This window comes from Biomphalaria glabrata, chromosome 5, assembly GCF_947242115.1.
Source record: "Biomphalaria glabrata chromosome 5, xgBioGlab47.1, whole genome shotgun sequence".
Lineage (NCBI taxonomy): Eukaryota > Metazoa > Mollusca > Gastropoda > Planorbidae > Biomphalaria > Biomphalaria glabrata.
Genome location: NC_074715.1, coordinates 50,854,779 through 50,873,729, shown reverse-complemented (window position 1 = coordinate 50,873,729; position 18,951 = coordinate 50,854,779). Strand labels below are relative to the sequence as shown.

The following is an 18,951-nucleotide window of genomic DNA, read 5'->3' as shown; positions in this document are numbered from 1 at the left end:
TGGGGGATTGTAAAAAGGGGTCGCCGAGCTTAAAAGGTTGAGAACCGCTGCTGTAAGGCAAAGGAAAAAAAAGTCATCTGCTATGTGAATGAGTTTGAGCCAGAAAATACTTAGATCCTCCCGCGCCGTTCGGCGCATTGGGCGAACAGCTGTCTTCACAAATATCTGTCACTGGCAATGTCTGATCAAGCCTCTTCTCAACTGGTGTCCAATGCTCTGAGGTCCTCCTTGAAAGTGTGGCGCCAAATTATATAAGAACATTCCTGAGTTCCTGAGCCAGAAGATACGAAAGATCTAAATCGAATGGTGGATAATATGCTTTTGGTCATACTTTAGGCCAATAGCTGTCTGACGGAGGACACAACACACACACAAAGGACTATTCCACCTAATCCCGAGGTCCGTTACTTTAATTTTACAATCGATTTACATTTAGGCCTATTATGATTTAATATATATTTCTTCCGAACGCATTATGTTTAAATTTTAATAGATTTAGTCTAGATTCTGTTTGCTAACTAAATGCAACAATGCAATGTATTTATTTTACTTAACATTTTTCTTTAGAAATAAACTAAATGAGTGAATTATTATATCTAGGGTTTGATTATTAAATTTATACTACATTGAACTAGTCCAGTGATGCCTAAAGTACGGCCCGCGGGCAACATCCGGGCCGCGACGGGGTTTTATCCGGCCCGTCGAAACGTCGACAAAAAAACGTAGAAAATTCTTCCCCCTTTCTTTTTTCCAAAAAAAAAAAAAAAAGAGTGAAACATGTATCTATATCTATACGTTAGGGCCCTGACTTTTTCTCTAATGGATTGGTACCATGACATTTAACATTTGTAGGTTTATGAAATGGGAGAGCTGAAGAAACTAAAACTGGACTACTAGAATCTACAAGGAAAAGTTAATGGATCTTTACTTTATGTGGAACATTGTAAGCCAACATATGCTTTGTAAAATCTGGCGATTAAAAAACAAACAAACAACAACACATAAACGACATTATGAAACAAATATGACGTCATTTTTAGTTGAAGTCGTGAATAAAAAAATTGTAAACTACCGGCACACCTAGAGATTGGAGGATTGATGTGAATATCTATCAAAAAGAGACAAGAAAATGAATCGTTGGTAAAGCTATCTGTAATTTGGCTCACATTTTAATCTCTAATAATCAATTTTCAATAATACAATTTTCTACGCGGACCAAAAAAAACAAACAAAAAAACTTCAAATATCCTATTAAATTAATGTAAGTACTATACCATATAGGCTATCCGCAGTTTTGAAACCCTGCCCCCTCCCATCCCCCGTCGTCCTGCGAGAGGTTTGGACTAAAAAGTAAACTATCTTCAACTCAGAAGGAACATCCGAAACATGTAAAATATGACTGTACTAGTCTATTCGACATACAAGAAATACCCATAGATTTGGGTAATAATCCCAGTCTTTCGCATTCCTGCTAGTTATACAGGAAGTTCCAATAGTTTGTTTCCTGTAACATCAGAGTAACAAAATGGCGTATATTCCTGCTACTTGGGATATGTACGACTTGATTCAAGGAGTTTTACAGGTATGAACATTCAAAATCTAGATATCTTTAGATATACTGATGATATAGATGTAGATCTATAGTTTAATAAGAAGTATATTCACTTAACTTTATAGACTGCGTCACTACTATTGTAACTGTACTAGTGTAGACAGTGACTCAGTCGTCTCAGTCAGTCTCAGTCTCAGAAGACTGTGCTGTGTGTGTAACCAGTGTAACTGTACTAACTATGACTCTTGAGTCAGACTATCTGTAGTCAGTGTAGTTACTAAAGTTAGTCACAGTTAGTGTAGTTAGTAATTTACTAGATTTTCTAAGACTAACTATTTTAGTTAGTAAGTACTCACTACTGGTGTACTACTACTACTAATTACATAATAAATGATAATAATAATTTAATATTAATTATTATATTATATTAAATAATAATATTATTATTATTATTTATTGTCCGTATGGACCAGAAATCAGAATGGACATTTGTCTTACAATTTGTGCATTACACCAACAAAAAAACATTATAACTAGATTATAAGAAACCAAAATGTACATTCACACCAGACTGACCAGACCATGATAATGATAATCATACTCATACTAATCATAGTATTAATTATTCATGTCATAGACAGATCCTAAAGCAGGATACGACTAATGAGTTGCCACTGTGACTCAGTCAATAGTTGAGTGTGACTGTCTTGTAAGCTTACTTAGATTTACTAAATCTAGAAATCTAGATCTAAATTACTACTCTCCTCTATGCTATGGTATAGATTTTAGACTATTAGATCTAGAGACATTTTTTCAGAAATATGCAACTGATAGAAATAAACAGTTACCTGATGGTGGAATTTCGACTACATTGAAAGACCTGATGACTCCACAAAATATATGTGAATCGGTGACCATGGTTAGGAAACGAAAGGCAATACATAGGGGCAAAATGAAAACAAAGCTACAGAAAAAACAAGCAACTATTTTAATAATAATAATAATAACGATAGCTTTAATATATTGCTACTTTGATGCTCAGAGTGCTATGGTCCAATCTCATTTGTGGACCAGTGGGAGGGGGAGGGGCTATCTGGGAGAAGGTTTTTTGTGCTGCCTTTGGGAGCTCAGTAAAAACAATTCTGTTTGAGTCGTTTGTCAAACCTCGAGCCCCCTTCATAGGTATCCAAGCCAATTAAAGCGTACTTAGCCTCTTGACCACACCAGATATTGATGTAGTCAAATATAGAATGTATAAAGAGAAAGATTATTTGTTCCCCCCCCCCTTTTTTTTTTCTGAGCTGTGCTATCTGTCGCCGCGAAAGCTATGTGGCCTAACTCTAGTTCGACTTGCAGAGAAACTCTTTTGTTATCTTTCCATTACTTTTTTGTGGTGTCCCACATGGTTGGGTCACGAAAAGAATTATATATATAGATAATTTATATAGATATATCAATTTTATTGCCCAATTTTATACAATATAATATAGAGGAATTAAACAATAAAACCAGATGATTTGAAAAAAATTAAAAATCGAAGATTTAAAAAAATATCTAGTGCCTAATAAATTAAGACTAAGACTGCTTTATTGATCCTTACGGAAATATTGTGGTGATTACAAGGACTCATATAAAGACAACACAACAGAAAAATACACATAAAAGCCCCCTCGGCCCCACCCCTACTTAAAAAAAAAAGGTTGAAATGGTCCCTATCATCATTCTAAATAACACTTAACTAGTCACATATTACCAAATTTAATGCCCAACAATAGAGGAATTGTCATGAAATCAGAAGCAACAGACAACTATTTAGTATGTTACAAAATCTAAAGGTCAACCACACTTACACCTCATAATAAAAATCCATCACTTATGAAAGATGATATATATGTGTCCAGTAATTCATGAATTAAAAAAATCCAATATAATATTTAAAGAAGTTTTTTTTTATATTCATGCCTAATGAAGCCCCCCACAGGCATCCCCCATCCACCCTAAAAAAAAAGTAAAAATTATCCCTTAAATTTTGCAGTACTAAAATAGATTCTCAAAATATTATTTATCACTCGCTTAATTGAAAAAAAAATGTATGTGTTTTCAGGCTCCTTGGTATCACATGGTTTTTGAAGTAGCGCTTATATTATTGATCTTCAAGATCTACGTATCTCAGAGTTTCTCTCCAGAAAAAACTGTTCTAACTGAGAAGGTATTGAATCAGTAATAATCACATAACATATTATCTGAACATTAAAGTTGCAGTTATGTCAGCTTTCTTATAGGCAGCTTAAGTTTGTATGTCATGTGGTCTCAAGTATGTTTGTATTGCCTCTCATTATTTAGGAAAAAGACTTGCTTGTAGAAGAATGGCAGCCTGAGCCTTTGACCCCCAATGTACCAGATGATCATCCTATTATACAGTCTATGGAAAAGTACTGCATTGAAGGGTTAGTGATTTTTTGGCTTTTTCCTTTCTGATGAAATTTAATTTAATAAGCAATCAGTAAATCATAAGTATAAGAAACTTTGATATATCAGGGTTGTCGAAGAGCAGTGTGGGAGATAATTTTAGTATATTATGTGTTCCCAAGTTTAATTCTCCAGTCAAAAAGCGTCAAAAATTTCTCATGGATGATAAAGATATATTACTATTATTATTATTTTTATTATTAAATGATAAGTTTAGTATGTTGCTCAATTCACATGTAAATAATAAAATAATTAGGTTAAGTAGGATCAGATAAGATAAAATAGTAGCTCAAGTTGTCCAGTGAAGCTTTTAGTTGAGACCTTCACCAGGTGTAAAAATATATTCCAAATATTAAGCGGGGAAAAGGTCAAGAATCATCATAGTTTCTTCTAGAAAGTGCTTCATAAAAGACTATTAAAAAAAGGCAGGCTAAGATATCAGGGTTCATTGACATTGTAATTTTATTAGAGGTTCATTTTCATTGTTGGTTACTGTTAATCACATCATACAGTAAGTCAAGCTATCTTGCTGTTTTAAATATTATATAAAAATATATATATATACAGTTTACATTTGTGATAGTCAATGTAATGGATTTCATTGTTGAATTGATGTATTCATTCTCTGTGATTGAGTTTGAAGGCCTTAAACTTCCACATAACATGTCACATCACCTCAGGTTATTATTAGAACCTCTGAGTGTTATCAAAATCACATTTTCTTGTATACTTAGTTTAACCCTAAAAAATAAAAACACATCACACTTACAATGTGAACCCAGGAGCTATTTGAAACAAAAAAGCTGTCTTCAGACTTCATGGCAATTTAGAATGTTTTAGGCTATAATGAATAGCACACTACACTTGCATGAACACTTATGTTGTATGTTGTCCAAGACAACTTTAATTGTTTTTTTTTTTTTTTTGTTAAATGTTTACCTTTTTTTTTTACATTTCTAGTCAAAATGGAAAATATATCACAGTCAATGGAAAGTCATGTATCAACATGTCCACCTTTAATTTTATATCTATGGTTGGAAATAAACAGATTCAGGTAAGTTAATATAATACAATGCTTGATAAGATAGAATCTTCCTGTTTTCACACCCTTGAAATTAGTAGAAGATATACGTAGTATTCCTGTAAAAAATTAGCAAAATATGCATGGGCCTTTATACTAAATTTACTATGAATTGAAACTAATTATTACAAGTAAACATCTAATATGTTGCTGGCTTCACTGCTGATTCTAGTAAACTGGTACAAAAGTCAATACTGAGATAAGCTAGTGGTGCCGTCCCGAGAGAGAACAAAGGCTAAGTCCAACTCTCTAATTGAAAAAAACAATGTATAACAATATACGTATATCACGCAGTGTAGCAGTAGAGTATACTACACTCGTGTGTTGTTGGTAAGGAACACAGGAACAGTATGTTCAGGAACACTGGAACAGGAACAGTCAAAAAGTTTAAAGTGACTCCAACGGTCAACTTCCATACGAAAACAAACTGCTGACTTGGTATCTTGAGGTATCTCGAGGTAAAACTGTGATGGACTGTCCTTCTACTATAACACTCACTGCAAGACGATGTCAAATAATGTAGGCAAGAATGTATAATAAACTAATTGGATTACACTAAAGTTCACTGAACAAGAAATTCTATGTCTCGAATCACGATCTGGCTGTAGTCCAAAACATAATCGAAAATGTCAACTAGATCCAGCGAAGAAATAGCGTGGTTGCTCTCACGTTCATCAGTGGGTGCTAATGCCACAATCTAAGATGGTGCTATAATGGATGTCACGTTGTAGATTATCTTGATCTGTATCACACCATCTATGATCGTGATTGCCGAGGATCTTGAAATAATCTTTCAATAAGATGATCATATAGAAGTAGCTAGATCTATGTTGATAATACGATCATTCAGAATGTTGCCAGTTGAAAAGAGGATCATCTAGATCTAGGAGTTACTATTTGACAATACGATCTAAGTATTTTATTGTATTCAATGAAGAAACTTCTCTTCGTCTAAAACAATTACTTTAATTCATAACTTGAAAAAGCTATTCACAAATAATTACATTGGTTAAATGTACTTGAATAGAATAACTGATCTACACAATAATATAACTGAGTTCTAATACAAAAAGGTACAAGTTCTCTATTTCACGTTCCTAAACAAGACTGATGTTATCACTAACACGTTCCAAACAAGACTGGCGGTCAAAATCCCAGCTTAACAAAGCTTTTGGGCGCTTTGTCATGTGACTAAATATCTCATTGCCGCTTGGTTAAAATCTGACCAATAAATGCAGCTCAATGTACAACAAACAATATTTCAAAGCCAATCACATAGCCATCTGCGTGATACAGCGTGACGGAATTACCCGAGGTTGTTGACGAGCTAAATATAGATACTGTGTACGTGACAGTTGCTATTAAATCCAATAGTCCTTTAACCTTCTAATGATGTTTAAAGGCCTAAAAATTTCTGTTAGGCTGACCCACTCCTAGCTTCGTCTGGGTTCGCCAATATGTTGTGGTGTTGGTATTAGATGTTGTAAAATGTAGTTCAGAAATTAGATTTAGTAACAACTCACAATTGGGCCTTGCGGTTCGCTAACACACACAACATATAGTAAGTCTAGAAAATGACTTGATAAGACTTTTCAACTTGAAATATACTTTAATACACAAAGAAGGGGGCACAGTCCAATGTCAACAGTTACTAACAAACGCTAGAAGAGTGCGTCTCCAACTATCGTTACTATCCCAGAACTACTTCCGTCCAAAATAATGTACAATTAAACATCCTGTCGCTAAAAGGAAATTCCTGATTAAACTAATCCTTTTCTAAACCTATAACAGTTAGCAAACTATACAGATATAGACATAAAGAGGTTCAATTAATATCATTGTCTTTAATTTGTTCTAGGATAGAGCAGTAAAAGCCTTAAGGGTCTATGGTGTTGGGTCATGCGGCCCAAGAGGATTTTATGGGACCATGGGTAAGTGTATTTCAACATGTAATCATTTTTGTCAGTCATTTTTTTTCCCACTTATTTAATGACCTAAGCTATGTTTTAGGTAAATCTATATATTGGCTACTGACACTATTTCTTGACTTTGACTTTAGATGTTCACTTAGAGCTGGAAGATGAACTGGCCAAGTTTATGACCAGTGAAGAAGCCATTCTCTATTCATATAGCTTTGCCACCATAGCAAGTGCCATTCCAGCGTATTCGAAAAGAGGCGATATCATATTTGCGTAGGTTATTTACACAATTGCTTTTCATAATTTAAAAAATTGCAACTTTTATTAACTAAATGAACTAATTCCATTGCTTGCTTTTAAAACATGTGCTGTACATGATGATTTATTCCTTTACATTGTTGCTTTTTAGCTAATAGCTGGAGCATTTGTTTACAATGACTCCAGAGTTGTGACCAGAGAAAGATGAAATGAATTTCACTTCCCTGCAAACTCCCAAGTTTCATTTTGGTCTTTTTATTTCCTTTAATTTTTTTGTCTTGTTTTATCTTTTCTGTAGTTTAGCTAATGAATATTCTATTGTTTTTTAACAGTGATGAAAATGTTGGCTTTGCCATACAGAAGGGCCTCATTGCCTCCCGTAGCCACATCAAATGGTTTCGTCACAATGATATGGAACACCTAGAGTCACTTCTTATAGAGCAGAATAAAGCAGATAAGAAAGTAAACTTCTATTACTTTTAACTTTTCGCTACATTTTTAAAAACATTTTATTAATGGTCATAAATGTTACCCAGGAAATAAATTAGAAAAAAAAACAAAACAAATACAATAAAAAAAAGAATCAGTGTATAAATTATCTTGCTTTTTATGTACTTTAAAAAGCTTTTGTTTCAAATTAATAAATGCTTTTGAATTAGTTTCTTTTTAAAAGATGTATTTTTTTTTTCTAAAGAATCCTAAAAAGGCCAAAGTGACTCGACGATTTATTGTTGTGGAAGGATTGTATCTGAATACTGGAAAAATTTGTCCCTTGCCCAAGCTGGTGAGAATTAGTTTGACATTCAATCGATGTATTGGTCTCCTAAGAATTTCTATATGCTCTCCATATTTCAGCGCCTTACAATTATATGATTTCTTACAGGTGGAACTCAAATGGAAGTACAAAGTTCGAATTTTCCTTGAAGAATCGATGTCCTTTGGTGTTCTTGGAGAAACTGGCAGGGGTGTGACAGAACATTTTGATATAAGCAGGGATAATATTGACTTGATTGCTGGCTCTCTGGAGAATTCCATAGCTTCTGTTGGAGGATTTTGCTGTGGGAAGAAGTTTGTAATTGACCACCAGGTATACATAAAATTCAGAAATACAATATTTGGAAGGAGAATGTTCTTTAGAAGCATAGATATTTTAAACAAATATTTGTATCAGTTTTTGAAGTAAATTAAAAGTTCACTTTTTCAGACCTTGTGATCTATAGGGGAGATGATGTTAGGTTGTCTGTTTCTGTGTCGAACAGTTAATTAGCAGGGTGTCATGTGGCCAGTATCATAATTAGAGAACATTATTTATTTTTGTTGTCAGCTTTTGTTTCTCTGGGAGCGAGAGGTCTTAGGTTTAAATCATGGTGAAGACTGGGATTTTGAAATTAGGGAATGCTAGAATGCCTACCTAACACTAGTGGGTACCTGACATTAGTTTTTGGAAAGTAAAGGTGGTTGGTCATTGTGCAGGCCTCATGACACACTTTGGCTAAGAAACAGATGATCTTCACATCATCTGCCTTATAGATAACAATTTCTGAAAGGGGAAGTGTTAGAAAGCTCCTGTAACGCATCTCAATAATATCTTTCAGAGACTCTCAGGTTTGGGATACTGTTTCTCAGCTTCACAGCCACCTATGCTTGCTGCGTCTGCTATTGAAGCCCTTCACATTTTGCAAGAACAACCCCGTAAGTAGCCTCACAAGTTTTGCTACTCTCTTCATTTGTTCAAAGACTAGTTTTACCCACTGCTGAATAGGTATAGGTTCAATAGTTACATTTCTTAGAGCTACTTGTGAGTAGTCAAAGGAACACTGTCAGATTTACTATTGAACAGAACAATGATTGTGGGTTACAGTTGATAATTTAACACATTCAGTGCTGAACTCTTCCCTAAATAGAGTCATTTTCCTTCAATGCAGAAGTCAATAAAAAAAAGGCACATGAATGGGCATCATGGCGTCGCACTGTGAAAACTGGCACACAGGTTGCTGAGGAAAAGAGAACAACGCTTGCAGAAGAAAAGCAAGGCCAATGACACTAGCTCCAGCTGGAATAACCTGTCCAGTGTGCAGCCAAACATTCCGGGCTCACATAGGTCTCACCAGCCACATGAGGAGGCATAAAACCCAAGCGCAATGCCTTCAGCCCCCCCCCCCCCCCCCCCCCCATATGACAAAGTGGTCATCATTGATTCACGATGGACGAACTATATATAAATTTAAAAAATATTGGCACAAAATAGAAATTTTCAGTTGTTTTTGAGAGCTGTAGGTAATTATTAGAACTGTAACTAGATTATGTTGTTTTTTTTCATTCTCGTCACTTAGAAAGTTTTTTTGTTTTACACAGGCCTACTTGTCGACCTCCGAGAAAAATGTGAAAAGATTCATGACAAACTAAAGAAGTGAGTTTTGTTACTTGTCATATTAGATTTAGTATGTACCTTTTAAGTTGAGCTATAGTGTAACTATCGTTACCTATTTTTTTGCAATTTATGTTTCATTTTGTTGCATGAATCTTTAAGTTCAAAATATGGGTGTATAAATGTGTTCATTTATTTATTTTGCATGCACTAGGTGTGTAGGGGTGTAGCCTTGCTTTGGATGTAAGTTAATGGGACAATTTATAAATAGTTAATAAGAAAACACATCTACCAAAGTTTGTACAGCAAAATGTAAAATAAACAATACTATTCACTTAACAAATACTGAATATTTTACCCCAAAAAATGCAACTATAACAAATAAAAAACAATTATATTTAAAAAAAATGATACTAATCTGGTTAATAAATATTAAGGTATAAGAATTTATAAATAATAAACAGTGTTTGTATTGTAAATAATTTTGAAGCATACCAAAAAGATCTTATGATTTAACATCGACAAAACAATAATTAAACTTTTCTATACAGCAACCATCAGCAATCTAATTAATTTTGCCATCCCCTGCTGGTATGGTAACACTTCACTGGCACAAAGACTTAGATTAAATAAATAGACTAATTAAAAAGCATTGTTTATTACTCGAATACAGCTACCATCTCTTGAAGAGCTTTTTCATGAAAGATGCCTTTCCAAAACACTCACAATTCTTAAAGACAACCTGCACCCATTAAACCACTGCTACATAAGATCTGAACGAAGTGGTCATCTTCTTTCCATTAGGACTAAAACAGAAAGATTTAAAAACTCCTTTATCCCACTTTCGGTCAGAGTATTACAAAATCATCTGTCGTCATCGAGAAGTACATAGAAGTCTAAACTCATAAAGCGCTGGTCATGAGTGTGTATATCGTGTGTGAATGTTGTTCGTATTTTTCATCTATATTGTTATTGTACAGTAATTACGCTGAGGTTGTCAGTTGTAGTCAAACTGAATTTCCATTTGATTGGATCAATAAAAATTATCTTATCTATTCTCTTATCTATTTTTTATTCTTCCTAATGTTCTTTTTACTTAAGTGAATTAAAAATAAACCATAACACCCTAATAGCTTATGGTGTCAAATATGCTAGAATCTAAACCACACTCTATTTTCTTTTGGGTTGTAGATGTGAAAAAATATATTTAAATGTGTGTCTAAGCCATAGCTTTTTACTCAGATGTGAAGTGGAACATTGTCAGATGATACAGACAATGGGAACTAGGATGAGACATGTTAGTGCTAGCCAAGACAATGTAATAACTATTATGACAATGAAAAGTCTGTTAATTAAAAAAACATTGCTTGGTTTCTTTAACCAGTGTTACACACATCCAGCTTATTGGGGACCCAATATCACCAATCAAACATCTGATGTTGACTGAGCCAGCCAGTGATCGAGACCTTGATATGCATACCCTGGAAATGGTAGTGGATTATGTAAGTTCACTCATATTATGTCAGCAACTAGCGTATCTTTTTTCCTCTGAATTTCTCTTTAGTGTTCTTATATGCCTTTATACTTAACAAGGGACCCACAATATTTGTTCTTGATCTGTTCCTAAGAATCAACTCAATACCGGTATAGGAATATTAGGAATATAAAAAATTATCTAAAAAGATTTAGCCATAACCTCCTCTTGTAAATAACAGAAGTATCAAAAACCCTAATAGTGCAGATTTTCCTATATGGTGGAAAACTCTCAATAGTTTTTGTGTATCAGGTGTACACAATAAAGGAAGTGGTTATGACTGATGTCTGTGTAAAAAGTATTTAATCATACATAGCACTGCAGAATCAAATTTTATAAGCTCTTCCATTTGTAGCACACAATAATTTCCACTTGGAGGAAGTATTATGCTTTCTCTCTATGAATTAAAACTTATTTAAAAACAAACAAGTAACTACCTTGCAGTGATAAAGGACACTTGAGATGAAGATCAAAAATTATTTTTCAATTTTTTTTATTTGGTTGTAAAGATTACATTTAATTTTGCATCATTAATATTGTTTTATCAAGAAAATTCTCCAATAAGTCACATTTATAAAGTTAAATGGAGCCTTTTTTTTTTTTTTTCCATTTTCTTTAGCCCAGTATTGGAGTTATTTAAAATTACAACATAGATCTCTAGAATATAGTTCATTCAACATTTGATTATAGCAATCATAAATCATACATTTTCTAAAACTTCATTAAAAATTTTCTCTGAATTGTAGGCCATGAATGAAGGTGTTGCACTGACCATTGCACGCCATCTTGATTCTGAAGAAAACAATCTCCTACCTCCAAGGTATGTTAATGCTCTTCTATGTAAATATTATTCACAATGTTCCTGTCTATAATATTCATGTCCTAACAGATGATAGATCCATCTGCGTCTTAGTATAGATGTAAAATTTTTATGACTTTTTAAAACTTCCCTATGATTTTTTGTAAGACTTTCTGTTGAGTGTTTTTCATGTTTTTCTTCTGTACTTTTACTTGTTTTTTTTTTAAATTTTGTTTTTGTTTATTTTTATAATGGATTCATGTTACATTATTTTGTGTGTGTGTGTGTGCAGCATACGCCTCTCTGTCAACTGTGAACTGACTGATGAAGAAATTAACAAAGTGGTGTCTGTGATATCTGATGCTTTTAGGGAGGTGTTACAAAAATTAAGGTAAGGTGACTCTAAATGTAACCTGTTATTTTCAATTGAGATCTGGTCTATAAGGATGGGTTCCTGGTCATGTGGTTTGCGTACTGGACTTGCGTTCGGATTTGTCAATGGTCCCCGGTTCAAACCTTGCCCGCTCCCATCCCTTGTTGTCCTGCTGGAGGTTTGGACTAGGAAGTAAATTATCTTCAACACTGAAAGAACATCTGCAACATGTAAAACATTTTAGAAACAAGTTGAGTATATACTGTGTCAGGACTGAGTTCTGGTCAGCCTTGAAATCGCGTATCCTAAAATAACTTTCTTGGGTAATATTGTAGGTGAAGGAAACATATACCCAGAACCCAATAACAGAGACAAGGTATTAAATATAAAAGCACCAAAAACGAAAAAAGAGGTTCGATGTTTGCTAGGTATTGCTAATTTTTATAGCAGATTTATTCCAGCGTTCGCGGAAATAGTATTTCCAATTACTGGATTGTTAAAAAAAGGGACACCGACGAGGGTCAATTGGACTCCAGAATGTGACCGGGCATTAAGAAAAATTCAAATGTGCATGACACGGGATCCTATACTGAAATTACCAGACGTTAATAGACCATTTATTGTGCAAACAGACGCGTCGGACATAGCCATATCATGTTGCCTTTTGCAGGAAGTAAAAGGAATATTCCATCCTGTTAAGTTCTTGAGCAGAAAACTGTTGCCCAGAGAACAACGGTATTCGGTGATAGAGAGAGAATGCCTTGCCATTGTTTGGGGGGTGCAACGCTTGTCCAGATATTTATATGGCGCTAAATTCACAATTCAGTGTGACCATAGACCACTGGCCTTTTTGAAGAGCGCAACATATGGGAATAATAGAATTTGTCGTTGGGCTCTATTATTACAATCATTTAACTTTAATGTAGAACATCTAAAGGGCAAACTAAATGTAATTGCTGACTTTCTATCTAGACTAACAGAATAGACCAACATGACATTGATTACAGATAACTGACATTCAATATTTATTCATTTCAAAGTTATTTGTTTGCTAGGATTGGGGATATGTAATTAACCGCCTTCTACAAAAGGTAGAATATATGTTTGCACAATATTTTTTGTTTACATGTTGATATGTGTATATATATATATATAAATATAATTGTAATTGCTTAGTATGTTGTATATAACATTTACATTTCGGAAAATATGCTTGTTCACTGACTAATTTTTTGTTTACATGTTGATATATATGTATATATATATATACATATAATTATTATTGCCTAGCAGGTTGTGTATAGTATTGACATTTCATGTGGATACATTTTTTTTTTTTGTACAAACTGTAGGCTATGTTTTAGTACCAAGATTACTTTTATTTGCATGTTGATATATGTACGTTTGGAAAATCTCTTATCGGAAGTTTGTCTGTTTTAAACGAACCCAGAAACAGACAAAAATTAGAGGGGGGAGAAATGTCAGGACTGAGTTCTGGTCAGCCTGGGTCTCCTGTTTACTGTAGAGGAGAAGGGGGGGCAATCCAGGTTGTTAGTTTCAAAACTGTTATTGTTTTGGGTTGTTTTTATTTAGTGAGATGTTTGGAAAAACATAATGTAACTCATGATAAGGGGGTGTTTTTGTTCCTAGTGCAGGACAGTTGGTTTTTTTGGCAACAAGATGGCCGGAAGCTGTACCACTACCTAATACAACAACACCAGTAGTAATAGAAGCTCTAAGTGCTATTTTTACTAGAATAGGATTCCCGGAACAGATACTCTCTGATAATGGATCTCAATTCAGATCCGAATTATACAAAGAAATATGTCAGTTTTTTAAAATAAAGATTGTTAAATCAACACCATTTCACGCCATGTCAAATGGGGGCGTAGAACGCTTTAACGGGACCTTGAAGTGCATGCTGAGAAAGACGGCCGAAGCAGAACCTAAGAATTGGGATAGAGTTATAAATGCACTTCTGTTTGCGTACAGAGAGGTACCAAATGAGTCTACTAACATTTCCCCTTATGAAATGTTGTATGGAAGGAAAGTCAGGGGGCCTATGTCAATTCTAAAAGATCTTTTTACTAATCAACAGGTAGAACCAGAAATAAAGAATGTGTTTGACTATTTATTAGACCTAAAAAGTAGGCTGGCTGTGGCTTGTCAAATAGCTCAGAATAATAGCTCAAAACGTAAGGAAAATTATAAAAGGTATTATGATAGAAATAGCAAAGAAAAAGATATTCAAACAGGTGATTCTGTCCTTTTACTGAAACCACAGAGACAGAATAAGTTAGCCTTGCACTGGGAGGGGCCTTATAAAGTAGAAAAAAGAATTAACAAGTTTAATGTAAAAATAAAGAAAGGCAATCGAGTAAAAATCCTTCATGTTAACAGATTAGTAAAATATCATGAAAAAAACAACACGGAATGTACGGGTAAAGAAAATAGTGATCTACAACTCTCGGGAAGTGCGTCTCATGTCTTATATGGGGGTCAAGGGGAAGAATTATTACATGCGTGCATAGCGTCCCTTGTAACCGACCAGGAAGATGATAACCAAGAGGATGAAGTTACTGAGTTACCTACTCTTGAGAGTACAAATTCCAGGGAACATATTAGTATCAATACTGAATTAACCGAATCCCAAAGAGAACAGATTCAGACGCTAGTTGAGAAGTATAAAGATATAATTACTGATATACCGGGTAAAGCGAAGGTTAAATCATTCAACATTGAGCTCACAACAGAAAAGCCTATTACACTGAGGCCATACGCAGTTCCTATTCATATGAGAGATGTCTTAGACAAGGAGGTAGAGAACATGATTCAAATGGACATTATTGAAGAGTCTCAATCGCCCTATGCATTTCCTGTCGTTTTGGTTAAGAAAAAAGATTCAACAGTACGTACTTGCATAGATTTTCGGAAATTAAACGCGGTTACCAAATTTGACGCGGAGGCTATTCCAGACCAAGAAGATCTTTTCCTACAACTTAATAGTGCCAAATTTTTTACAAAGATAGATCTAACAAAAGGCTTCTGGCAAATACCAATAGAAGAAAATAGTAGGAAGTACACTGCATTTAGGGTACCAAGTGGTCACTTTCAATTTAAATATCTACCGTTTGGTCTGATTAATTCTCCTAGTTTTTTTAATCGGACTATTAGGACCATTCTTAAAGGACTGGAAAATGTTGTGTTTTATTTTGATGACATTTGTGTATTCGGGCATGACTGGTCATCACACTTAATAGCACTAGAGAAAGTGTTGTCCAGGCTAAAAGAATATGGGTTTACTATCAAGCCAAGCAAACTTGAAATCGCGTATCCTAAAATAACTTTCTTGGGTAATATTGTAGGTGAAGGAAACATATACCCAGAACCCAATAACAGAGACAAGGTATTAAATATAAAAGCACCAAAAACGAAAAAAGAGGTTCGATGTTTGCTAGGTATTGCTAATTTTTATAGCAGATTTATTCCAGCGTTCGCGGAAATAGTATTTCCAATTACTGGATTGTTAAAAAAAGGGACACCGACGAGGGTCAATTGGACTCCAGAATGTGACCGGGCATTAAGAAAAATTCAAATGTGCATGACACGGGATCCTATACTGAAATTACCAGACGTTAATAGACCATTTATTGTGCAAACAGACGCGTCGGACATAGCCATATCATGTTGCCTTTTGCAGGAAGTAAAAGGAATATTCCATCCTGTTAAGTTCTTGAGCAGAAAACTGTTGCCCAGAGAACAACGGTATTCGGTGATAGAGAGAGAATGCCTTGCCATTGTTTGGGGGGTGCAACGCTTGTCCAGATATTTATATGGCGCTAAATTCACAATTCAGTGTGACCATAGACCACTGGCCTTTTTGAAGAGCGCAACATATGGGAATAATAGAATTTGTCGTTGGGCTCTATTATTACAATCATTTAACTTTAATGTAGAACATCTAAAGGGCAAACTAAATGTAATTGCTGACTTTCTATCTAGACTAACAGAATAGACCAACATGACATTGATTACAGATAACTGACATTCAATATTTATTCATTTCAAAGTTATTTGTTTGCTAGGATTGGGGATATGTAATTAACCGCCTTCTACAAAAGGTAGAATATATGTTTGCACAATATTTTTTGTTTACATGTTGATATGTGTATATATATATATATAAATATAATTGTAATTGCTTAGTATGTTGTATATAACATTTACATTTCGGAAAATATGCTTGTTCACTGACTAATTTTTTGTTTACATGTTGATATATATGTATATATATATATACATATAATTATTATTGCCTAGCAGGTTGTGTATAGTATTGACATTTCATGTGGATACATTTTTTTTTTTTGTACAAACTGTAGGCTATGTTTTAGTACCAAGATTACTTTTATTTGCATGTTGATATATGTACGTTTGGAAAATCTCTTATCGGAAGTTTGTCTGTTTTAAACGAACCCAGAAACAGACAAAAATTAGAGGGGGGAGAAATGTCAGGACTGAGTTCTGGTCAGCCTGGGTCTCCTGTTTACTGTAGAGGAGAAGGGGGGGCAATCCAGGTTGTTAGTTTCAAAACTGTTATTGTTTTGGGTTGTTTTTATTTAGTGAGATGTTTGGAAAAACATAATGTAACTCATGATAAGGGGGTGTTTTTGTTCCTAGTGCAGGACAGTTGGTTTTTTTGGTGGATATATAGTCAAAAGGTGGACTCTAACTATTTTTGCTGTATGATAGTGAAAATAATGGAATTAAAGATCTTATATGTCGCATTCTGAATCTTATTTTATCGTTGTATGTGTCACTATGATATGGTCCAGGACTTGGGTACATTTAGCATGAAAATGAGTCTTTGACATACTGCAAAGAATTAAGGTAGGCAGTTTGAGCATGAAAGTTAAAATTTGGTTGACCGTAACCCTATTAACAGATGATGAGTGTAAATAATGCAGGTGGATAATTCTGTTTCACTCTTTATTTGCTTAATAACTACTTCTGAAAAAATATGGACAGCAAAAACATTGAAATGTGTTTCCTGTTATTTTTTTTTTTTTAAAGAGAAAGTAATTGGGGATATTTCATATAACATGGAGGTGCGGTGGCTGAGTGGTAAAATGCTTGGCTTTTGAAAATGGGGTCATGGGTTCAAATCCTGGTGAATTATAATTTTGGGCGCCTATAAGTTCACCGAACTCTAATGGGTATCTCACTTTAGTTGGGAAAAGTATAGGCGGTTGGTTGTTGTGTTGGCCACATGACACCCTTGTTAACCTTGGACCACAGAAACATATGACTTTTACATTATCTGTTCCATAGATTGCAAGGTCTAAAAGGGGTACTTTTTTACATATACTATTATACTTTTTGTGTTGTGATCTAAGGAAAAAACTTTTTGTAGAAATTTCTAATGATTACTTTTTTTTAATGCAAGACATGACATTCCATCATGAAACAATTACCAATGCTTTCTTTTCAGTTCTGTTGACATGAAAAGTCCACTGGATTCTGTGAAACAAGGAGATGGGGAACAGATAGCATCACGCTGAAGAGTTTCTCCCCTTATGCCTTCGAATGTATTCTGCTTGTATATTTTATTTCAAACATGAATTCCTATGTGATAATCAAACAGCTTAATTTATTTGCTAATTTCATTGGTTCATGTTGTGAGGCGAGCTTGTAGAGTCTCAGTATTGTTGTTAGCACATGATTGAAACATCTCATTTCTTTGTTTACAACTTCATTGTGTCTCATTCATAAAATATTTTGATGCATCAAAATCTATATGTTGAATCACATACTACATTTTATGGGTACATTTATTAATCACATTAAGAGATTGCAGTTTCCTTAGAAACATTAAATATGCATGACCTATTTAAAAAAAAAATCTTAGTTGTAAAGAACATCATTTAAGAGAGTTGACTTTGTACAAAGCTTAGATCAACTCTGTCAGTCTAAGTCTAATACAGATTTCATTTTGAATACATTATTTCATCCATGTCCCATTTTTGTATCCAATTAAAACATTGCAGAATTATTCATTGTCCCGACTAAAACATGTATCAATAAAATATTTTCTTCTTCTTATCTTATAAATTACAGACGTTTTTTTTTTGTTTTGTTTTAATTTGGTCAAAAAAATTTCTACAATGTTTTTTTTTTTTTTTTATATTTGATTTTAAACCTTGCTGCCCAATTTTTTTTCCTAACTTCACTTTATTAGGTATAGATCTATTCATTGTCATTATTTTGTTTTTCTCTAGTTTACACTTTATACATTGTGTATAACTGCTTGTCACTTTGTGGCAATGGCTATGAGATTTTATGAGATTCTGTAGCATACATATATATATATATTTTGCTTATTGAGTTAATACCATCATTTAAATGAATTCTTTATACTGTGTGATTTCAAACATTCTGGTTCATATTTTGTTTTGATTAGTGTTTTATTTTTCCACTTTATATTAAGTTTGAACAATTCGTGTCATACAGTTGATCTATCATTAGTGCAATTGTTATGGCTCCTATGACGGAGTTACAAGTCTTGTTACATATTGCTGCGCTACACTTGTTGATGTTA

General features: G+C 33.9%; 2 protein-coding genes across 2 annotated transcripts in view; one reads left to right on the top strand and one right to left on the bottom strand.

Annotated features, from left to right (window-relative positions):
- The window catches only part of LOC106067993 (2-iminobutanoate/2-iminopropanoate deaminase-like), a 434,175-nt gene that overhangs the window by 49,843 nt on the left and 365,381 nt on the right, over nucleotides 1-18,951 (bottom strand). The window lies entirely within an intron of this gene.
- On the top strand, nucleotides 1,446-17,953 carry LOC106074781 (serine palmitoyltransferase 1-like). The gene is made up of 15 exons (XM_056030628.1): nucleotides 1,446-1,582; nucleotides 3,657-3,761; nucleotides 3,896-3,999; nucleotides 4,982-5,075; nucleotides 6,961-7,033; nucleotides 7,162-7,294; nucleotides 7,612-7,741; nucleotides 7,974-8,063; nucleotides 8,163-8,366; nucleotides 8,875-8,971; nucleotides 9,635-9,689; nucleotides 11,032-11,149; nucleotides 11,928-12,001; nucleotides 12,273-12,371; nucleotides 17,845-17,953. Exons 1-15 carry the CDS (start codon nucleotides 1,526-1,528, stop codon nucleotides 17,912-17,914), a joined length of 1,503 nt encoding a protein of 500 aa, XP_055886603.1. The 5' UTR covers nucleotides 1,446-1,525; the 3' UTR covers nucleotides 17,915-17,953.